The 23,976-nt window shown below is 44.6% G+C and overlaps 2 protein-coding genes across 2 annotated transcripts; both read left to right on the plus strand.

The window, feature by feature from the left end:
- Window positions 1-4,986: 4,986 nt before the first annotated feature.
- KCNJ10 (potassium inwardly rectifying channel subfamily J member 10) lies at window positions 4,987-6,126 on the plus strand (the record flags this gene model as incomplete). Its single annotated transcript, XM_082833503.1, has 1 exon — window positions 4,987-6,126. The coding sequence occupies one exon, from the start codon at window positions 4,987-4,989 to the stop codon at window positions 6,124-6,126; it is 1,140 nt and encodes a 379-aa protein (XP_082689629.1).
- A 10,255-nt stretch (window positions 6,127-16,381) lies between these two features.
- PIGM (phosphatidylinositol glycan anchor biosynthesis class M) lies at window positions 16,382-20,754 on the plus strand. Its single transcript, XM_082832475.1, has one exon. The coding sequence runs from the start codon at window positions 16,468-16,470 to the stop codon at window positions 17,737-17,739; it is 1,272 nt and encodes a 423-aa protein (XP_082688601.1). The 5' UTR covers window positions 16,382-16,467; the 3' UTR covers window positions 17,740-20,754.
- Window positions 20,755-23,976: the final 3,222 nt, after the last annotated feature.

Genomic DNA, 23,976 nt, shown 5'->3' on the forward strand with positions numbered 1-23,976 from the left:
GGCTTCCAAAGGGGCAACTAACACTTGAGTGAGTTTTGAAAGATAAGCTGGAGGTCATCAGGTGGGCACGGAGCGGGTCCAGCGCAAAAGCGGGTCCAAAGGTAGAAGGGATGAACAGCGAGGTGCTTTGTGGAGCTGGAGTCTACGATACGTGTGGAAGAGTGGCAAGACCAAAGCCAAGAAGGAGGCAGAGACCAAATCATGAAGGGCCTTGAGTGCCATGCTCAGAGCAGTGGGGAGCCGGGGATCAGTTTTACTCACAAGAGGAGTGTCTGTACTGCAGAGCAGTCCTGTCCTCAAGAAGGGCTCTGATAAATCCATTCATTCTGGAGAACAAATGACTCAGGTAAAGAAAGCTCTAGGTCAGTCTGCAGGCAGGAAGCAGAAGGAGGGAGAGGTATTTGCTGAGGGAACCTGCTGGACATCACTGTAGGTGTGACTGGCCTTTGTTTCAGGGACTCGTTAGTTTAATTTTTAGAGGAGAAGGAAGGTGATTGTGTCTGTTTCTCTTCTGACCACTCAGAGGCTGCTTTTGTTTTCAGAATTCTTCAGCTACTGTCCCTGGTATCTGGCTGGGACTGTTTTGGGGGAAACAGCGCCCTCTAGAGGAGAGAGTTTGTGTGTTTCAGGTGGGGCAGCAACAAACCATTTCCAGAACTCGGGCCTGCTCCCTTCCCAGGGGCCCGGGGGGTGGAGTGTGGCTGATTGTTTATCTGCTACTGACTCTCACTACCGGGGAGAACAAAGCTGCCTGGCTCTGGGAGGTGGCACAGCAGCTGGGAGCAGCAGATAATAGCTGGAGGAGGCAGATACAAAGGCTGGCAACAGCAGGCACACAGCTGGAGGTGGCAATCACAACAAAGAGGTCTAGCCAGTACCAAAATCTCCAGTGCCCCGAATCTGTAGCCTTAATGCTGGGCTCTGGGAGCTCCGGGCTCTGTCTTCTCTGTCTCAGCTGTGATCCTCTATACAGGGGACCACAGAGGCACCTCCTGAAAACAAGAGACTGTGAGAATGAACCTGGGATGCACAGAAGCAGTTGCTACAATTTTAAAGTTCTGGATCAGAAGCCAGAAGACCTGGGTTCTGGTTCCAAAACTACTTGGAGCAAATCTCTCTGAACCTTAGTTTCTAATGATGCCTTTCCTACTTACCTCCTGGTGTGGGGGTCAAATTACATGTTTCATAAACTGTAAAATGATATATAATCATAGACTATTATCTTGGGAACGATAAGCAAGACTTTCCTTGGGCCCCAAGAGCTTCCATTTCCCCAGATATACAGAGTCTCTCTTCGGCACAAACAAAGCTAGGGCTTTGATGTGGGATCTCTGGATGTCATGGTAGAAGGGGCGGGGTAGAGATGGGGAGGAGGCAGGCATCTTGATCCTCTATGAATGTAGTTGGAAACTTAAAAACAACCTTTAACCTTCCCACCCAAAACTTTAATCTCCTCTCTAGAATCTCTGCAAAGCGCTCGTCCAACCTGTCCTTGAACACCACTGGGGGCAGGGTACTCTCTACCTTTTGAGATGCTCTTTCTACATTTGTTACAATGTTCTTCATATCAGTCTGGAATCTTTTTCTCAGTGGTTTGAGCTCACTGGTCCTGGTTGTTCCCCTTGGAGCTCAAAGAACAAATCCAAACCTTTGTTCACATGGCAGCCCTTCAAACCAAATATTCTCACATAGCCTTCATATCCCTCAGATCGTCTCTCCTCCCAAGTAATGTTCCCCGTTTCCTTCAAACGCGTCTCATATGATTTGGTTCTGAATCCTTTCATGTCCTGATTGCTCCTTGAGACTCAATACTGCAGATGTGGAATCAACAGAGCAAAATCAACTGAATCCTTATTTTATTCTAGATACTTTAATTCAACTAAAGCAGCTTAAGATTGCATTGCTTTTTTTGGCAACCAAAACATGTAGATAACTCACACTGGATTACTTTCTGTTAAAATGCCTCATTTCATTTTCATGGTTCTGCTTACGAGATCACATCTTTCCAACGCAGAACTTGCTCAGGTAATTTTTGGACCCAAATGTAATCAAACATTTATCCTTTTTGCTCGATTTGGCCCACTCCTCTGCTCCTTTTGGATCCTAATTCTGCCTCAGACCTTTCATTTGCAGTCCGTCCCAGCTCTGTGTCATCTGCATAACTGATGGCCATGTGTTCCATATTTTTGAATAAAATTAGTGTTAAGACCATCGACTAGGGCAAGGCCAAAGATAATGCTCTGTGGTACATTGCTAGAAAACTGATTCCAGGCTATCATGATCCACTCACCAGTAACAGTGATTTTTTATTTTTATTTATTTATTTATTTGCGGTACGCGGGCCTTTCACCGTTGCGGCCTCTCCCGTTGTGGAGCACAGGCTCTGGACGCGCAGGCTCACCGGCCGTGGCTCACGGGCCCAGCTGCTCCATGGAATGTGGGATCTTCCTGGACCGGGGCACGAACCCGTGTCCCCTGCATCGGCAGGCGGACTCTCAACCACTGCGCCACCAGGGAAGCCCTGATTTTTTAAGTCACCTAATTAGAGAAGCATTCTGTTCATTTTTCTCTGTCGTATCCCCAAGGACCTAACTTGAGATCTTGTCAAAATCTTGCTTAGATGCACTTTCTCTGTTGCATTTCTCTGATCTGCCAATTTAGTAACCTTGTCATAGAAGGAAATTAAGTTAGCGTGATGTGATGTTACTTGTTCTTAGTAACCCCAGGCTGGGTCCTACTGATAACTGCCTTTCCCCCACTCTGCCCAAGAATTCACTATCTTAATGTTCCATTCTAGAATCTTGCCTGTGGTTGATACCTTATCTGTTTGTCTGTAGTTTGTGAAATGTACTTCATTTTTCTTTTTGAAAATTAAAATTATGCTCACTTATCCACAACTTTCCAGCACTTCCTTTGTTCTCTAGAATCTGTTTTAGTTTCCCTGTTCCTCAAAATCTCCTGTAGAGGTTTCACATCTTTTCGCGAGTTTGAGGGTCAAAGGAGAAGGCATGCTAATGTGTAAACTTTGAATGGTACATAGATGCAAGCTTTGTGGTGGTTGTTTCTTTTATTAATATTACTACTATTGAGTACTGAATGGGGCTTCACTTGGGCTCTAAATAAGAATTCTTCAAACTTCAGAATTACAAAGCCTCCCTCTTGCTCCAGAGTAGCCAAGGATATTGGGAAGTGGATGGCATCCAGTTCTGGCCAAGAAGTCTCATGTGTATGGAAGTTCCAAGTGGGTGGTGTAAAATGGGCTCCAGGTTGCCTCTGAATATTCTGGGATTCTTGTCTGTTGGTGATTTCCAATTTAGTGTCTGCTTGGGTGGATATATGAATGGACCCAAATAATTTAGTTTCCCAGGGGTAAGGCCATGGGAATACAGAATAAGGGCAGGGTGAAGGAGAATGATAAAATGCAGTGGTATAGACTTCTCGGAATGGAGAACGTGATGAGCCACTCTGTGTTCTCCAAGAAGAACTAAAATTCCCCAGAGGTCACCTGCTCCTTCCCAGAAGGTCTGGCCATCAGATCCAGAGTCCAAGGGCTCAAGTGATTGCAATTCTTTCTCTGATGGAAAAGTACAAGTTATTCCTTGGGCAGGGGTGCCAGGCACTTTGTATTAAGTGAGTTGTCTCCTATTTCAGAGCCTTGTCCCACTTTCTACTATCAGAGTAAATAGCAATCCTGAATTTGAACTTGTGCAGACATAGCCACAAACTAACATACACTCCTAACTCTTCTACTTCACTCAGTCAAGACAATTTTGCCACCTACAACCTGGCATTTCTCCCAGTCCTTGGGAAAATGTTCCTGTGCTGCCAGGAGGCTTCAGTTTGATGTTTTTCCTCCACCATCGCTTGTTTATTTATTTAATAAATTTATTTATTTATTTTTGGCTGCATTGGGTCTTCATTGCTGCGCACGGGCTTTCTCTAGTTGCGGAGAGCAGGGACTACTCTTCACTGTGGTGCGCGGGCTTCTCATTGCAGTGGCTTCTCTTGTTGCTGAGCACGGGCTCTAGGCGCGCAGGCTTCAGTAGTTGTGGCTCGCGGGCTCCAGAGCGCAGGCTCAGTAGTTGTGGCACATGGGCGTAGTTGCTCTGCGGCACGTGGGATCTTCCCGGACCAGGGCTCGAACCCGTGTCCCCTGCATTGGCAGATTCTTAACCACTGCGCCACCAGGGAAGCCCCCACCATCACTTGTTTATTTTTGCTCAGTTCTGTCTGTGCTCTTCCCAACACCACCCCAGACCCTAACCCGGACCTAATTTCCCCAGATGATGCAAATAGATGATGACAATAATAATGATAATGACAATGATAATACTAATAGCGAAATGGGCAGGGTGCTTAGAGAACATCTTAAGGGGCAGAAGAATGGGTAGTTTCTGCTATCTTCTGAGCCAGGCGAATATCTTTGTATCACCAGTGAGTACTGACGTGGAGGTAGGGGAGAGAATGGAGAAATTAAGGGCATGTGTGTGTTAAGGGGGACTGGCTTGGAAGGAGTTCAACAGGATAGTCTTTCTTGCTACTGCCATTCTTGAGGGTGGGGAGGGATCCTATTTCAGAATTAGAGATCTTCACGGAACTGGTTTTGTGGTGAATGGAGACCAGTAGAGCCCTCTTTAGTCTCACTCCCACCTTCAAGGAACTGTGAGCTTATTACTCTTTCTTCTCTGCTTCTCCTAAGAATTACAAATGTCAGACTGTACTGCAATTGTTTGCTTACTGAACATGAATCTTTCTCACTATGCTGTGAGTTCTTGGCGAGCAAGGATGCCGTCAGATTCATCTTTGACCTTCCAGCATCTCGCACTACAGTGCCTGGCATATAGCAAGTGCTCAGTAAACATTTGCTAATAAGAGGACAAATCAGTGGCACTAAAATGAATGTTTCTTCTTCCTTCCCATTGGGTGGTGGCTGGGAGTTGCTGGATTTTTGCAATACCGCTCATTATGCTGTCTTGCTCTCTGCAGATGACGTCGGTTGCCAAGGTGTATTACAGCCAAACCACTCAGACAGAAAGCCGGCCCCTAATGGGCCCAGGGATACGACGGAGGAGAGTCCTGACAAAAGATGGCCGCAGCAATGTGAGAATGGAGCACATTGCTGACAAGCGCTTCCTCTACCTCAAGGACCTGTGGACAACCTTCATTGACATGCAGTGGCGCTACAAGCTTCTGCTTTTCTCTGCAACCTTTGCAGGCACCTGGTTCCTCTTTGGTGTGGTGTGGTATCTGGTAGCTGTAGCCCATGGGGACCTGCTGGAGCTGGGACCCCCAGCCAACCATACCCCCTGCGTGGTACAGGTGCACACGCTCACCGGGGCCTTCCTCTTCTCCCTTGAGTCCCAGACCACCATTGGCTATGGCTTCCGCTACATCAGTGAGGAGTGCCCACTGGCCATCGTGCTTCTTATTGCCCAGCTCGTGCTCACCACCATCCTGGAAATCTTCATCACGGGTACCTTCCTGGCAAAGATTGCCCGGCCCAAGAAGCGGGCGGAGACCATCCGTTTCAGCCAGCATGCGGTTGTAGCTGCACACAATGGAAAGCCCTGTCTTATGATCCGAGTCGCCAACATGCGTAAGAGCCTCCTCATTGGCTGCCAGGTGACAGGCAAACTGCTTCAGACCCACCAGACAAAGGAGGGTGAGAACATCCGGCTCAACCAGGTCAATGTGACTTTCCAAGTGGACACGGCTTCTGACAGCCCCTTCCTCATCCTGCCCCTTACCTTCTACCATGTGGTGGATGAGACCAGTCCCTTGAAAGACCTGCCCCTCCGCAGTGGGGAGGGTGACTTCGAGCTGGTGCTGATCCTAAGTGGGACAGTGGAATCCACCAGCGCCACCTGCCAGGTGCGCACTTCCTATCTGCCGGAGGAGATCCTTTGGGGCTACGAGTTCACACCCGCCATCTCGCTGTCAGCCAGTGGCAAATACATAGCAGACTTTAGCCTTTTTGACCAAGTTGTGAAAGTAGCCTCTCCGAGTGGCCTCCGTGACACCAGTGTTCGCTACAGAGACCCTGAAAAGCTCAAGTTGGAGGAGTCATTAAGGGAGCAGGATGAGAAGGAGGGCAGTGCCATTAGTGTGCGCATCAGCAATGTCTGATGGCTTGGTTCCCCACCTCCCCGTACTTCTGGTCTCTTTTCCTCTTTTGGCATCCTGGGTGAGGGATATTACCCAGGCTTACTGGACAGCCCCAGAAGCACCCTTCTCCACTCCCTCTTCTTTAACCCAGTTGGCCTGTAGTAGTCTAGGCCAACTGGACTTCCTCCCGTTGTTCCCTTCACCTCACCGCACTTCCACCCCAAGATGCACACGTCCCTTAAGCGAGGATGGGGGAAGGAGAGGGAAGATTAGGCTGAAGTGGCTTAGAAGGCCTCAGCCATGCCTGGAGACTCACATTAGGAGGACCATGCAGTTGGATGGATAGGCTCCCCCCACCCCGCCACCTCTCACCACCACCACCAGAAAGTTTGGTGCTTTGAGGCTGGAGTCCCCTTCCTATGTTTCCACTTAGCAAGTTCCCTAAGGCAAGACTCTCTCTCTGATGGTCCCTTTGGGGTTTGTGCCCTCAGAAATACAGGAGTCCAGAATCATTTTATTCTGAAGTCTCTACCAAAACCTGTTGAAAGAAGCCAGGGTTTTTCATGGTGTAGTTAATTTCTGTTGGCAACTCCTGACTATAACCTGGGACCTTGGTCCCCATTGTTCTCCTCTTTCTAGTTTCTCAAGTGGACACTTTCTTAGGATACCCAGTTCCCACATAGATGCCTCTGCTCCCAGAGAACTGAAGTTGACCCGGGAGATATAAAGCACACAGGCACAGCCACCACACCTGCTCCTGACCTGAATACTGAACTCTTCATTGTGGGGTGACTAATGCAGAGCTATTGTCTAAAACCTTGAACCTGGCCTCCAGGCAGCCCTGGGGGGATCTGTTTCCCTGGGTCCCATGAAAGTAATGACCTTCCCCAATATGTTCCCCTGGAAAAAGTCCAACGCCCAGGCCCCACAGAAAGGTCTGGAAATGGTGTTCCAAATTACACTGTCCCTGGCTTCTCTGATTCTTTCCTGCCCAGTCCACGCTCACCTAATCCCAACTTCAGAGGAAGGGGGAGGAAATGCAAGGGCCTTCCTCTCTTACCACTAAAACTAGACTCACAGGGCACAGAGTCCCCAGGAAAGTTAAACCAACCAAATGGGATGAGTACATTCTCCGATTTCCAGACTGCTGTATAGAGCTTCTGGGAATTGGCAGTGCTTTGTTAAGGTTTGGGCAGAGGCAGGACTCTGTGGCTGGCAGACACTATTCACCCTGTTACCCCTCCCAGTGCCCTTCTGAAAAGTGCCAGCTATTTTGTTAGGCAGTGCTGGGAGGGAAGGAAATTATACCTCCTGATCAAATAACCATGGTCTCCCTCAGCCATTCCTGAGACAGTATAAAATGAATATCAGTCTCATCTCTCCTCTCCTCTGCTATGAAGCCAGTTTCAGGCAAGTTAAAAGGCATACTTTACGAGATCAGACTCAGGCCACTCCTTGTTCCCTGATGGGGACTGTGGTATGGGGTCAGGAAGGGTGTATGGGCACCAGAACTTTCTCTAAAGCTCCAAATCCCAAGAGTGCTTCCTGTTCTCATTTAGGTACCAAGGGACACTCTCCCCCACCCCAAATGGTTTGGCACAGAGTCCCTGTATGAATCAAGTGGCAGTTTATTTAAGGTGGACCAGCCAGTTGTCATAAGCTACACATTTATCCAGAATGAGTACCTGCATCTGTGTGCAGAGCCTCACAGAGAAACCCACGAAATTTGGAGGCTGGACCCATGGTCACTATTTATACAACTGCACAAGATCCTCTTATATTGATCTCTCCTTGAACTCAACTAACTATATCTTGAAGATGAAGACCCTTCATTCCCTACTTACTGTAAACCCCACCATTACTACCTAGCTCTCAAGAAAACAAGAACCGGAACAACTTGAAAATCTGAGACAGAGAACAGAAGGCAAAGAGCCAGCTTCTGGGCTCTCAACTTTATTCAAATGTTAGACTCACTTGATTTCTTTCAACGTGTGTGTGTGTGTGTGTGTGTGTGTGTGTGTGTGTGTGTGTGTGTGTGTGTGTGTGTGTGTGTGTGTGTGTGTGTGTGTGTGTGTGTGTGTGTGTGTGTGTGTGTGTGTGTGTGTGTGTCTTCTTATCCATTAGCCAGTTATCCTCCATCAAGTTTCTTCTGCACAGAGCTGCTTCCCTCCTGAGGGAAACACTCTCTTCCCATTCCCCTGCTGTCTATTCCAAGCCTCCAGAATCCTCAGATTCTTGGATAACAAAATGAGAACACTTTCTGACTTAACCTTTTTGATTCTCCTGCATGATTCCACACTTTCCTTTAAATTGCACTTTAAATCATACTCTCCTCTTAATACAACCTGGCTTATTCTCCCATGAGCCCCATCAGAGAGCAATGCCCCCCTCCCTCAACCCTAAGTGGTCCTTTAGACTACAGCCCCCCTCTCCTCTGAGCTGAAATCATCTTTCAGGCTATCAGGCAGGCTTTAGAAGCAGCCAGGTCTGATGAGAAATGGGACCCCTGACCACACCAACCATGGACTTGGAATTCAGGAGAGCACTGGGCACAGATCTTAAGGGAGGAGATTTCAGAGGATGGGCAACACAACTGATGGGGGAGGATACTCAGGGTATGAAGATGAGGAAGGGTGGTGCTGCGGGATCTGGTGAAATCAATGAAACCCTTGAGTGTTACTTGGGCTAGCAGGTAAGAGGTAGGTGGAGGCTCAGGGAATTAAGCTATGATATATAAATGAAAGGTTTATCTAAGAAAGAGAAACAGATTATATATATATATATATATATATATATATGTAGAGAGATGTATATAGATGTATATAGGACCAAATATACTGAATGTACAGAAAGAAAGTATTCAGAGAGCTCAGCATGGGGGCAGATATCTTGCTCTGGTTTGGGGGTAGGACTCCCCAGATTCCCAGACTTACAGCCAGTGATCCTGGTTTCAACATGGAAGTGAGATACCTGACTAAGGCTTTCAGGTTTGATGACAGGAAAGGGAGGGGTGGAAGCTGCTCTTCAGAAATAAAGAGGCTTCCAATGAGGTTTCTGACAAACCCTGTGCTGCTGACAGGACCAGGAAGAGGGGAGATAAGAGGAACATGAGGAGGGAGACACTCCATCTGAGGAAATCGAGGAGAATCTACTACTTGGGCTGTGCGCTCCCATCCCCAGCAGTGTCCTGTGACTGTAGCACTTAAAAAAAAAAATCCTGTTTCCCTCTCTTAAGGTACACTGTATTTCCCCTTCTTCCACAGGGGTGGGGCAACTGCAGCTCCAGCCCCGGGAGGTGATGGCTATTCAGCTAAGAAGCTGAACACTTCAGTGTGCGGGAGGCACTAAAGGGAAGCCTCAACTCTAGAATCTAAATGCCAGGACTAAAGAGCTGTTGGGCCCAAGATACTCCCAAGGCAGAGGATCAGCTTTCTGTATGGTTGCAAGCAGCCCAAAGAGAATGCCCTCTATGCTAGAAGAGTCCCAATCCTGGCATCTGAGCATGGGGGAGGGCGTGGCGCTTTAGCTTTGTATCTCTGTATGAAAACGAGAAGTGCGGGTACCAGCTGCCCTAGGGGATGGGGAGAGGCTTCTGAAATCCCTACTCTGTGCTTCACCTCATTACCTGCCCAACCTCCTACCCCAACCTGTCAGCTAAGAAGACCATCCAGGGATTTCTCTCTGAGGCCTGAGAAGAGAAAGGAAGCCAGTTATACTATTGCTACAAGCCAGGGACACTGCCCCCTCCCAAGGCTGCTACCCTGGTCCTTTACCCTTGCTAGTTAACCTAGCTTATTTGTAAAATAACACACTACCTTTGCTGTAAAGTTAGCCTGGGCTCCGGCTCAGTAATGGCCAACTCTACTGAAGCAGAAATATCTAGGGATGGTTTTTCCATTCATTGCATTAAAGACTAAACCAGGTCAAACGTACCTAGGAAAAAAGACATGTGAGTTATTTTGGTTTATTTTATTCTTGTCTGTTCAGAACAAGTTACTAAATAAAATGGCTGAATCTCTGTTCTTCACTCTAGCTTCTTTTAGAAATCAAAACTAATCCTGGGGACTTCCCTGGTAGCGCAGTGGTTGAGAATCCGCCTGCGAATGCGGGAGACACGGGTTCGATCCCTGGTCTAGGAAGATCCCACATGCCAAGGAGCAGCTAAACCCGTGCACCACAACTACTGAGCCTGCTCTCTAGAGCCCGTGACCCACAACTACTGAGCCCATGTGCCAAAACTACTGAAGCCCGCGTGCCTAGAGCCCGTGCTCCGCAACAAGAGAAGCCACCGCAATGAGAAGCCCGCGCTTGCCGCAACTAGAGAAGGCCCTCGCGCAGCAACGAAGATCCAACACAGCCAAAGAAAAAAAAAATTAAAAAAAAAGTTAAAAACAAAACAAAACAAAACTAATCCTGTTACTAAGGCCTGAACTCACTGACCTACCTTTGGGAAAGGAGGGTGGAACTGAGCTGTGCTGGAAGAGCTTCTGACCACACAGCCAGGCCTTTCCCCTTTGGTGCTATCATGCATTCCCCCAACTCCCTTCCCACACCTCCCCTCATTAACTTCAGAGTCCTGTAGCAAATACCTTTTAAACTCAGTTTTTAAAGGATTACAAAAAAAGTTAAGACCTAGACATCTGAAAATTGGCTCAGGTTAATCCAGGAAAGTCAAGTTGCTTTGGAACCCAGGCACTGTCCCTTTCAGCCAGCGATCATGCACCCAACTTCCCTGCCACACTACAGTGCAGGTCGTTCCTTATATATCCTCAAGGCTCTATATGCCTATTCATTTAATCACTGGGCATTTCCTGGCCCAGTTCTCAAAGAAGTGGGTTTCTCTTCTATTCTTATCTATCAATAGCCTGAAAAAGGCCTGGCTATCAATATCCAGCCCTGAATTGAAGTAACAGACCCCTATGGTCACTGACTCTTGTTCCCCAGAAATGGAAGCACAGAGGGAGAAAATTGTGTCTCTTACCGTCATCAGTAAATACTTATCTACAACATTTGGGAAACACTGTTTTTTAGGGATGAGTCATAAGACATGAGAGATATATAAGATATGTGAAATATACAGTCCCATAACATATGAAGAAACTTGCCAACTTGTGAAGAAAATAAGATAAAATAACAAGTAGCATACATTAGGGCCAGATATGCCATTAACAACATGTTCTAAACAGTGAGATCTCTGTGGAAAACATTCCCCAGGGATAGGCACTAGGCAAGGGATGGTATCAATCTAAGAGGTCTGGTTAGAACACATTTGACACAGGATTCAAGAAAAATCAACTGAGTTCCTATTACATGAAATGTACCATTCAAGTGACAAAGAAACAGAAGACATGACACATGCCAGCAAGGTACGTACAGGTTTTTTTTGGCTTTATACCTGCTATTCCTTCTGGGGAACTCTCTGTACTGTCTGCCAACTCCCAAGTTAACTCTCAGTATGCCCATCTTAGACCAAACCCTGTTAAAAGCTGTGATTGCATCATGTACCCCTCTTTTATTACACTTGTCACAGATGCAAGTTTATATTACTTGCGAATTTATTTGACTAATGTCTGCCTCACTCACTAGAGTTTAAGTGCCATGTAACTGTAACTGGGATTCCTGTCAGTGTTGGGTCACCAGTATAGCTGGGCACTTAGCACAGCACCTGCATGTATGATGCTCAATAAATGTAGAAGGAAGGAAAGGAAGAAAACAGGGAGGGAAGGAATTTGCCTACAGTTCACACAGCTAGTATGCAGTGGAGGTGGTATATTGCTTAAATAATCGTAAAAGGTTTAGACAACATATTTCAGAAGGCATGACAAAATTAACTGTTTAAAAAAATAGAACAGACAATAAACACCAACGTTTTTGGGGAGAGATCATTTCCACTAGTTAAGATTTAGGAAGAGTCCAGAGAGTTCAGGTTTGAGCCTAGCATTGAGAGACAAATAGTATACAAATAAGTGATGAGAAATAGGATTCTTTGTAGGTGGGACAGCACAGGCAAAAGTACCACAGTAAGAAAGCAAAAGGCATATTTAAGAGATTAACCATCTAACCATTATATTAGAATATAATCAACAAGGACCTACTGTATAGCACAGGGAACTCTCTCAATGTTCTGTAATAACCTATATGGGACAAGAATCTGAAAAAGAATGGATCCACGTATATGTATAACTGAACTACTTTGCTGTACATCTGAAACTAACACAACATTGTAAATCAACTATACCCCAATATAAAATAAAAATTAAATTGAAAAAACCTAGAACAGAGGGCTTTCTAGGTGAACAGGTTGAAAAGGCAGGGTCATGGAGGGATTAAATGTCAGTCTAAATTATTATTTTTTTCCACAGGCTTGGGAGCTATTGAAGATGTTTGAGAAAGGAAAGCATCTAATTATAGTACTGTTTATGAATAACAATCTGGCAGTAGAACTGAGAGACATGAGACACTAAACCAGTTAAGAGACTTGCAAAACCTTAGGGGAAAGGTAATTGCCACAGATCCTAGTTGAGTACAGGTGTCAATACTGTTATCAAATTGAGTTGTTGAAGTCTGGACTAAGGTGCAGGATGCTGAGCCCAAAAAGAATTAGGGATAGATTCAAAAGAAATTACAAAGCAGGAAATATAAGCAAGATCTAGAAAAAGAAAAAAGAAGGTGATTGAATTACAGTGCCAGCAGGAAGCAGATGGTACACTCAAAGGGCTAACTGGACAGGACTTAATGAAGGGAGTATTTACAAAGGTGTGGGCAGGGTCAGTAAACCAACAACGGCTTGTGAAGCACCCAGGGACTTGCAATGGTAGGAAGCCTTTACCGGTATTAAAGCTGAAGGGACCATCATTGAAACCTGGTGAGAGTTTCTGAAGGGAGAGGGCTACAGCTTTAGCAGGAGCCTTGGCCTTAGGTAGAGGAACTCAGCCACTGCCGAAGATCTGCTAGTGCCTGCCACTGGCTTGTTCTAGTGAGAAGCCAGAGGGCAAGGGAGACTGCGTGATGATGCACAGAACAGGGCAGAAGAGATGGCGAATGGATCTAAAAAGGTAATGACAGCATATACGACCAAGGCCAAGGTCCTGGCTAAGGATGCTAGGGATGAGGTATGCATGTGTGTGCCTTCCCTAGCCACGGGCTCTAAAAGAATGGAAACCTAGAGACAGACAGTGAAAGGGAGAATGAGGAAGGGCTGTAAGTAATAATTCAAGAGGTAATGAGCAGTTGAGCATTTGAAAAAATGCAGCCCTTTCAGGGAGAAGTGAGAAAACAGAACCCCTACACCCAATGCAAAAAGCTCAATATGGCGTCCTTAGACCCCGTGATACTTCTGTCTCGCCTAGAAATAGTAACAGTAGTTGGCACACCACGTCCAGTTAATTTTACTGGACTCCCGTCCCCTCTTCAGTCCCACAAACACTTATCTACATCTCATTTTGATCCAAGCTTCGTTTCTTTTGATTAGTTGCTTACTGTTTCCTTATTTGCCCAAATTTGGTGCCTCTCACCAATTTACTAGGTAGGCTCTATAGGGACAAATTAGCTGAGGCCTTTCTGTCATACTACCTAAACCAACCCAACCAGAGGAACCCTCACTTAATTAATCCTCTGACATCTACCTCCCATATTCTCTACCTTCTGGGACTAACCCTCACTTATCTATCACTGGCAGAAGAGAAGAATAAATATATAGAATCACAGTGACAGAAAATATCAGAAAGATTCAAACAAGAGATCAATGAGAGGAGGCAGAGAGGGAAATTAGATTCATTATCAACATTTTATTTGCAGGTTAGCCACATAGTAGTTAAGAATACTCTGGGCCAGAGAGACCTGCTTTTGAGTTCCAGCTCTGCCACTAGTTGACTATGTGACTTCGGAAAATTACTTAACCTCCATAAGCCTTGATTTCATTTGTGAAGGTGGGAATATCTACCTTACATGGTTAAGTATTTAGCACAGTGACTGACACACTGCAAATAAGTTCTCAACAAAACTGGCTATTAGAAATCATCATCATGGACTTCCCTGGTGGCGCAGTGGTTAAGAATCCGCCTGCTAACGCAGGGGACCTGGGTTCGAGCCCTGGTCCAGGAAGATCCCACATGCCATGGAGCAACTAAGCCCGTGCGCCACAACTACTGAGCCTGCGCTCTAGAGCCCGCGAGCCACAACTACTGAAGCCCTCGTGCCTAGAGCCCCTGCTCTGCAACAAGAGAAGCCACCGCAGTGAGAAGCCCGCGCACCACAATGAAGAGTAGCCCCCGCTCGCCACAACTAGAGAAAGCCTGTGCGCAACAAAGACCCAACACAGCCATAAATAAATAAATAAAGTAAATTTAAAAAAAAAAACTATAGCTTTCATGAATCTTTAAGATTTGATTTCTAAATGTGAGAATAGCATTTAAAAAAAATCATCATCATCATTATTTGAATGATGATGTGCTGCCACTGTATATATGGCTACTGTACTGCAAAAAAAATGGTTAAAAGTAATTATCAACATAAGGCATATACTTATACCAAGGTACAGATAAAGACAAAGAGATATCAGAATATGAATATGGAATGTGTGAGATTAACTTGGTTCATACAAAGGATGAATGTAAATTGTATGATGGATGAATGGAGGGTAGTCCTGGGAGCTGCATGTTCAGACTGGATGGAGTCATTTACTCTAGTAGATGCTAGTTTAGAAGACGTCCCCTAGGAAGCAGGATCAATCTGTAAAATCAAGTAAGTCAGTAGTTACTGAACATGTACCATGTGCCTAAGACTGCAATAAATTATGAGTAATTTTTAAAAATTAAGGATAAGATATAACCCCAACCTCAAAAACCCTACAATCTCATTGAAAGGGTTATGAATACAATCTAAAATAAATTATGAAATTCTGAATTGCAGACTGTAAGTTCAATAAGTGCCCACAGAAGGGAAAGAGCTAATGGGTTACAGTCCTTGGTGAGAAATTCATGGGAGTAAGGTTGGAGTGGGATGGGTGAAGGGGGAAGAACTTGAAATAGATAAAGGATATTTGAAAGAGGAAAGGACTGGGAGTTGGGAGCACCCCAAAGATGCCGCTCCAGAGGTATCCTGGTAAGAGGAACCTCAAAATTCAATTCAACTTGTACAGAATGCCTCCTGTGTCTGGTAATGTGTTATATACTGAGGTACAAAAAACAAGATAATCTCGGTTCTCAAAGAACTCAAAATGCCCTGACAGAAAACTAGGAAAATGAAACAAAAAAGTTATCACTAACAAATGCTATAATATAGGGATGGTCATTCCAAAAGGGAATTTTGGAGCAATGGGAGGGCAGTCAATGGACAGGACTCTATATTTACATAGAAGGGCAGGGGCTTCTGTGTGAGTGATTTTCTAGAGCTTAGAGCCCTTCGGCCTCTGTTCGTTTACCCTGAGTTAGCGGAAAGGCATCTATATCGCAGTGCATGATGAAAAAGTGAGCTGAGAGCCAGGATATACTTTTAGGAGTTAACACTTGAGCCGAGGCCTGAAGGGTTACGTAGTGACTGCGGAGGGGAAGGTAACGTTGACAGAAAGAATAGCAAGTACAAGGACACTGAGGCATGAGGGCGTGATATAGTTTAGGAACCCTACGAAGCTTCCTGTTCTCCCTTCCCATCCCTCCATCAAGGTTTGCGGGATAAAATACAGAATGCCCAGTTAAATTCAAATTTAGATAAACAACGAATAATTTCAAAATACAAGTATGTCCCAAATATCGCATACACTCTGGGCCCCCTTCAATTCATCCTAGCTCGGCCCCCCCCCGGAGCCCACAAACCCCCCCGGTATTACCCACGAGCTGGCGAGGTAAAGCATGAGAAACCATCACAGGTTTATTTTTCCTTCACTCCTATTTTTTTTTCACTCTCGGGTCACCGGCCCAGGCCTGAGGGATGAAGCTCGAAGCTCGTTCCGCTTCAGGGGTCAGTCTCCATCAACTGGAGTTGAGGCGGGGGAAACAGAGTCACCCACAAGTAACACTCGCCCGGCTCCGTAAAAATACCTCCCAGCGCCGGTCTTCCGGGCAAACTGAAGTCGCCGGACCGGAAACCCCGCCCCCGCCGGAGGTGGAGAGGACGCGAGATAGCCTGTCCAGAAGGAAGGTAATTCTCCCGCTGGGGCCACTAAGAACCCAGTGCCTTGCGTGCGACCGGAAACAGGACGGGGGCGGGCCTTCCTGCCGGAAGTTGTCGTCCCGCAGTTGTTTCGGTTGGCAGTCTAGCTGGTAGGGGTAGTGCCGGCAACGTGAAGCAAGGAACTGCAGTGAGGGTTAGAACTTCCAAGGCAGTTTAGAGCTGGGGACTGAGCTGCTGTGGTGCAGTCAGATCATGAGCCCGACCACGCCCTCGGGAGAGTGGTTCCTGAACCTGTGGGTGCCCCCCGCCGGGGTATTTGGTGTGGCCTTCCTTGCCCGAGTGGCCCTGGTTTTCTATGGGCTCTTCCAGGACCGGACCCTGCTCGTGAGGTATACAGACATCGACTACCAGGTCTTCACCGACGCCGCGCGTTTCGTCACGGAAGGGCGCTCCCCTTACCTGAGGGCGACGTACCGTTACACTCCGCTGCTGGGGTGGTTCCTCACTCCCAACATCTATCTCAATGAACTCTTTGGAAAGTTTCTCTTCGTCAGCTTCGACCTCTTCACCGCCTACCTCGTATACCGGCTACTGCTTCTTAAGGGGCTGGGTCGCCGCCAGGCTTGCGGTTACTGTGTCTTTTGGCTTCTTAACCCCCTACCTATGGCGGTGTCCAGCCGAGGCAATGCGGACTCAATCGTCTCCTCCCTGGTGCTTATGACCCTGTACCTAATAGAAAAAAGGCTCGTCGCGTGTGCCGCTGTATTCTATGGTTTCGCAGTGCATTTGAAGATGTATCCGGTGACCTATATCCTTCCCATAGCACTCCACTTGCTTCCGGAACGCGACAGTGACGAAGGCCTCCGTCAATCCCGGTATTCTTCCCAGGCTCGTCTGTATGAATTCATGAAGAGGCTGTGTAATCGGGCTGTGCTGCTCTTCGTAGCCGTTGCTGGACTCACGTTTTTTGCCCTGAGCTTCGGTTTTTACTACAAATATGGTTGGGAGTTTTTGGAGCACACCTACCTTTATCACCTGACCAGGCGGGATATCCGTCACAACTTCTCTCCATACTTCTACATGCTGTATTTGACCGCAGAGAGCAAGTGGAGTTTTTCCCTGGGAATTGCTGCATTCCTGCCACAATTCATCTTGCTTTCAGCAGTGTCTTTCGCTTATTACAGAGACCTTGCCTTTTGTTGTTTTCTTCATACGTCTATTTTTGTGACATTTAACAAAGTCTGCACCTCCCAGTACTTTCTTTGGTACCTCTGCCTCCTGCCTCTTGTGATGCCACTAGTGAGAATGCCTTGGAGAAGAGCTGTGGTTCTCCTGATGTTATGGTTCATAGGGCAGGCCTTATGGCTGGCTCCTGCTTATGTTCTTGAGTTTCAAGGAAAGAACACCTTTCTGTTTATCTGGTTAGCTGGTTTGTTCTTCCTCCTTATCAACTGTTTCATCCTCATTCAAATCATTTCCCATTACGAGGAGGAACCCCTGACAGACAGAACCAAATATGACTGATAGATGCTCCAGTTCTTCTGCAACTTCCATTCTGATTGTTCTGAATGGACCAAAGAGAGCTTTGGAAAGAATTTTTTTGAACATCCTAAGCACTCTAGTGAAACTTCGGTTTAGAGCATAAAACCCTATTCCAACAAATTTAAATGAATATTTGCCTTATAAAGGGGACTCAGTAACTGAGGTCCGCCCTTTAGGAAATCTCAGGACTCATTTATCTGGGACATGATGGGAAGTAAAGGTTACTAGTTTGAATACAGAAGAGCTGGGGCTTCCCTGGTGGCTCAGTGGTTAAGAATCCACCTGCCAATGCAGGGGATATGGGTTCGAGCCCTGGTCCGGGAAGATCCCACATGCCGCGGAGCAACTAAGCCCGTGTGCCACAACTACTGAGCCTGCGCTCTAGAGCCCATGAACCACAGCTATCGAAGCCCATGCGCCTAGAGCCTGTGCTCTGCAACAAGAGGAGCCACCGCAATGAGAAGCCCGTGCACCACAACGAAGAGTAGCCCCCGCTCGCCGCAACTAGAGAAAGCCTGCGCCCAGCAACGAAGACCCAACACAGCCAAAAAAAATTATTAGGCTAAATTAAAAAGCAATTAAAAAAAACAGAAGGGCTGATGAAATTATCAGATGCTAAAAGGTTTTTGTGGAAAATAGAGGAAACATAAAGTCAAAAAACATAAAATTCTAAGCCAGTATTTGTTCCAGTATTTATACTGTGGTACTCTCTGAAGCTGTCTTATCTTTTGTACTATCTGAAGCTGTTTTATCTTTTAACTCCCACTTTTTCGTTCTGAAGCTTTCTTGATAACTGAAAACTCATAAAATGTTCCTAAAGTACAGCTTTTAGATATGAAGTGTTAAATAATGATTCTGTGCTTAGGTTGGAAAAGTTAATTCTGTATTAAAAGTGGGGGCTTAGAAGATAAAGAATCCAAAGAATTTAAATTGTAGTCATGTTTCATGTACTTGTTTTATAACTTAGTTTTTCAGTGCTTAGTCCCAGTGGTAATAGACTGCTGTTTGGTTTTTTACAAAAAGGATTAAATTTAAATTCATCCATCTTTAAACTTTTCAACATATTTTAAAATAGCATCTTGCTTTATATGTTTGAGGTCACACACTGTAAGGACATTTTAGAACTCGCTTTTATCCCTTTGTTTTTAATTTGCTGATTGCTAAAAAACATTTTTCACTTAGAGTTTAAGTTAATCAAATGTTGTCAGTGTTGTAAAAATGATTAGTAGGTTTTAGGTGGTAAAGTATTAAATTGTTAATAAGGCATTTCCCAGCTTACAAATACCTTACTTGTGAAAATTCCGTGATAGGAATGGAGGCCTGCATGGGAGGCTCCTGGAAAGCATAAGAAGCATCCTAATAGTCATTAGTCTTTTAGACCAGGAAATTGAGGGAGAGATTGTGGAAATGAGGCTTTGGTGGCCAGATCCATTTACCTTTTTACTATAATATTTCTAGGAAAAAATGCTTTGTGAGTTTCAAACAAGCAAGCTAAAAAAAAATTAAAAAAAAATAGCCTATCTAGGTGGCGACTCCCTAACACTCTAAAATGCATTAGCAGTGAGTGAGTTTGAGTTTATGATTTTGATATTAAAAGATGAGTAATTTAACAACATTGTTCTTTCACAGTTAAACAGAAAAAAACCTCCAGAGAAGTAGTATATTTCATGTCAGTTCAGGCCTAAAAAGCCTCTGAGAATAAGATGTCTGTAGGCAGGTGACAATTAAGAATGCTATTACTGGCAGCACTTCTTAAATGGATACCTTTTAGGACCCACCATTGGAAAGAAGGGATGAATGGGTGGCTTTGCATGGATTGCTGTTAGGGTGAAAATAGCAGAGACAATTAATTGTTGAGGACGGTGACCTTGCTTATAACATCTTTTTTCATATCCCACATTAGGTATTATCTTAAGGGCTCTTTGTATGTGATTGTTCATTAGTGGCCTTCCAGATAAGGCATTCTTACCGTTCTTTTCCCTTCATTCCTTTATAATGATAATTTAAAAAATTTTTTTCTGGTAGAACTAGTGGGAAAATGGAAACAGAAATAGAATTCCAACATCTCATTATAATTGTCTTTTTGGTATCCCTGACTAATTTTTTTGTTTTTTTTTTGCAGTACGCGGGCCTCTCACTGTTGTGGCCTCTCCTGTTGTGGAGCACAGCCTCCGGACGTGCAGCCTCAGCGGCCATGGCTCACAGGCGCAGCCAGTCCGCGGCATGTGGGATCCTCCCAGACCGGGGCACGAACCCGTGTCTCCTGCATCGGCAGGCAGACTCTCAACCACTGCGCCACCAGGGAAGCCCCCCTGACTAGTCTTTTAATAGTCACAAGTGTACTTACTTATTCATTTCCTTATTATTATTATTTTTTTACTTTAACATTCTTTGTTGTGCTTTACTCTTCCTACTTACATTGAAATTGCTGAATAATATTCTATCACACAGATGTTCACATTGTAAATGCATCATAAGACGTTAAACATTTTGCATGTTTTAGATCACTCCCTTAACATTCTTAGAAGTCGGTGGAGTTCTGTTGGGATATTTGGAGGGAACTGCAGATCCTGCCTTCCAAGAAATTCTCTACCAAAGAACTGCAGGTGTTTCTTAAAAGATGCAGAGAGGGCTTCCCTGGTGGCGCAGTGGTTGAGAGTCTGCCTGCCGATGCAGGGGATGCGGGTTCGTGCCCCGGTCCGGAAAGATCCTACATGCTGCAGAGCAGCTGGGCCCGTGAGCCATGGCCGCTGAGCCTGCGCGTCCGGAGCCTGTGCCCCGCAACGGGAGAGGCCGCAACAGTGAGAGGCCCGCGTACTACAAAAAAAAAAAAAAAAAGATGCAGAGAGTAGTATTTTATAGCTTATATGCTGTGAGACATTTAGTAAATTAACTCAAGAAATGATTTCATTTGGTCTCTTGGGTTTTTAAATTTTTTTCATTTATTTTTGTGTTCCAGTTTTGTAAAATCTCTTTTTGTCTTCTTTTCACTTGCAGTCCTTTGATTTCTTTATTCATCTTGTAATAACACTTTAAAATTGCATAGCACTTTGGCTTATTTCCTATATGATTCTTTTTCTTCTTATGCCACCTCTTAAGATCAATATACCCATTTACAGATAAGCATTATTAGCATATGAAGCATGGTTCTGTGTTCTAAACAGAGGGACTGCATTACTTATTTTCTTCTGTAGTTGCCTTAATGTCTTCAAAATGTGGTCCCTAAATATCCCTAGATAAAGTCCCTAGATTAGGTCCATTGGAAAGGCTAATCTCTTTGTTAAAACCATGTTGTTTCAGTTACTGACTTATATAGCTGAATGACTCTATAAGTGACATAACATTGTTTCAAAAGTTTTGTAGGACTTGTCTTTTAGTTAGTTGACTTGTGGCTGAATATATTGTTATTTCTCCAGCTGTTTTCTATTCTAACCACCCTTACCTCAACCATCTATGCAATGAGTGGAAACGGAAAAAATGGAAAATTTCACATGGGACAGTCCCTAAGCACAACCTCTTGTTTGTTTCTCTTCCCCCTAATGCTCTACTATGAACAATTTTAAACATTACCCATATGCCTACTATCTAAGTTCAACAATTAACATTTTGCCATGTTTGCTTTATTTATATAATTTTTATTTATATATAATTTTTTTCTGAACCATGCAATGTTGCAAACAGCATTGAACTTCAGCACTAAATACATCAGCGTGCATCTCCTAAAAAGTCTTTTCTTACAAAACTAGTATATTGTTATCTAATATAATTTTAACATCCTGTCCATTTTCAAATCTCTCCAATTATTTTGTGTTTAAAGAATAGACATTCTTGGATCTCAAAGATTCCATGAAAGAAAGAGATTATAAATAATCTATGATTAAGAAGTTTGGAACTTTCCCTGATCTTTTTTTTTTGCGGTATACTGCTGTGGCCTCTCCCGTTGCGGAGCACGGGCTCCGGACACGCAGGCTCAATAGTTGTGGCGCACGGGCCCAGCCGCTCTGCGGCATATGGGATCTTCCCGGACTGGGACACGAACTCGTGTTCCCTGCATGGGCAGGCGGACACTCAACCACTGTGCCACCGGGGAAGCCCTCCCTGATCTTTAAAACAAAGTGAGAACTAAAGGGATTTACCTTCCATCAAAGTTGAACAAACAGTTTTTTTGTGCAAATCTTTCTGTCTCCCTCCTAAGAAAATACAGGGTGGTAATCATTCCTAATAAGTTTTCCAAATAAAAGATTATATATGTTTAGATTCTTTTTTTTTTTTTTTGTCTACACCGCACGGCTTGTGAGATCTCAGTTCCCCAGCCAAGGATTGAACCCTGGCCATGACAGTGAAAGCCCAGAATCCTAACCACTAGGCCACCAGGGAACTCCCCATGTTTAGATTCTTTCTTTAAAAAAATTAATTAATTTATTTTTGGCTGTTTTCGGTGTTCATTGCGGTGCGCGGGCTTCTCATTGCTGTGGCTTCTCTGTTGCGGAGCATGGGCTCTAGGCGCACGGGCTTTAGTAGTTGTGGCACGTGGGCTCAGTAGTTGTGGCTCACGGGCTCTAGAGCACAGGCTCAGTAGTTGTGGCGTACGGGCTTAGTTGCTCCGTGGCATGTGGGATCTTCCCAGACCAGGGCTCAAACCCGTGTCCCCTGATTTGGCAGGCAAATTCTTAACCACTGCGCCACCAGGGAAGTCCCACGTTTAGATTCTTAACACCTACCCCTCTCCTCCAACAACAGGTGATTAACTGATTTTAAATCTTGATTATAAGTTCTGGCTTTTCATGACTATATGAGTTGGGGTACCTGTTCCACCACATATGGTTTCATTTTGTTTTCACAGCAACACTTTAGAGTTGATATTTGTATTTCCATTTCAAAGGTGAACAAAGAGGCTCAAAGGCACAAATAAGTGACAGGGCTAGAATTTGAAGCAAATTTTGCCTTACTAAATGTCATACTCTTTCCACTATATTAGGTTTTGGATTTTTCTAAAGTGCCCAGTTGCAATGATTAAAGATTGTGGCAAAATAAATGAAACTCATCACCACTCTAACAAATGTCTTGCCAATCAATTTGTCCCTAATCTTTTAGGTATTTGCTTAAGGGGCAGTCCCTTGCAGTTGTGCAAGTTTCTGTCATCCCCAAACTTTTCTCTTTAATAATTCCAGACCTTTAATAACCCCCTCCCACAATCAAACCCTCTCACCAAATTGGATAATTTTTTTGTTACTGCTGACTTTGCAATGCCCTTTCCCTCCATAGCCTGGTCTAAGAAGCCGATTTGCTGAACCACATGTTAGCCCATCTATTTGTAAATCAAGCTATGGAAATTATGTGACCATGATTTCCAAATGATTATTGTTAAATTTCTCTTGCTCTACAATGTACCTTCTGCAGTGTGCATTCATACAGTTAAAACTCATGTCCTATACTGATAGTATAGCATAAGAGAACACAGATCCATATAGTTTAGGTTCAAATCCCAGCGTGTAACCTTGAACAAAATTCTTTTATCTAGATGAAATAGTATTCCATCTGTGAAATGAGGATGATAATGTAATACTCATAGAACTGTTTGTAAGAATTAAATGAGTTAATAAACCCAAAGTGCTTATGCTGGCCCAGGACAAGCCATTCCCTATCACCTCCCCAGCTTTAATATCTGTTTACAAGCCTTTAAGGAAGGAGCTCATTTTGGAATTTAGGCTTAAGCCTTTTCCTCCCAATTTACTAGGATTTAGGAAAAGAACCTGCATTTATGCAAAATAATTGTCTTAACTGCCTGTCAATTTAAACTTTATTCCTTCTAAACTTTATTCCTTTATCCCTTCTAAATAATTGTTTTAACTACCTGTTAATATAAACTTTATTCCTTCTGTTAATATAAACTTTATTCTAAACTTTGGTTCTCTGAGAAGATAGTAGTTATACGTGAAAACGTATGCACAGGTTTTTTAAATGTCTAGTTCTGGCTTGACAATTTTGTGTTTGTGCATTCCTGTCATACATTGGCTGGCTCTACGCAGTGGAGGTTTGGCTCTTGCCCCTAAGTTACACAGCACTTCTTTTTTCCATTGTGTTGAGGGGTCATTCAAGGGTTGGTTCTCTGTTGATGGAAGCACATGTCCTCTGCCTAGATCAGAGTCATCAGAATAGCACAAGCATTTATTCAGCGCTGATCCAGGGGAACCATTCATTTCGTCAAAACAGCATTCA

Source organism: Leucopleurus acutus, assembly GCF_964270905.1.
Source record: "Leucopleurus acutus genome assembly, chromosome: 2".
Lineage (NCBI taxonomy): Eukaryota > Metazoa > Chordata > Mammalia > Artiodactyla > Delphinidae > Leucopleurus > Leucopleurus acutus.

Coding starts and splice junctions, on each gene's coding strand:
- PIGM (XM_082832475.1), top strand. CDS start 16,468: ATGAGCCCGACCACGCCCTCGGGAGAGTGGTTCCTGAACCTGTGGGTG.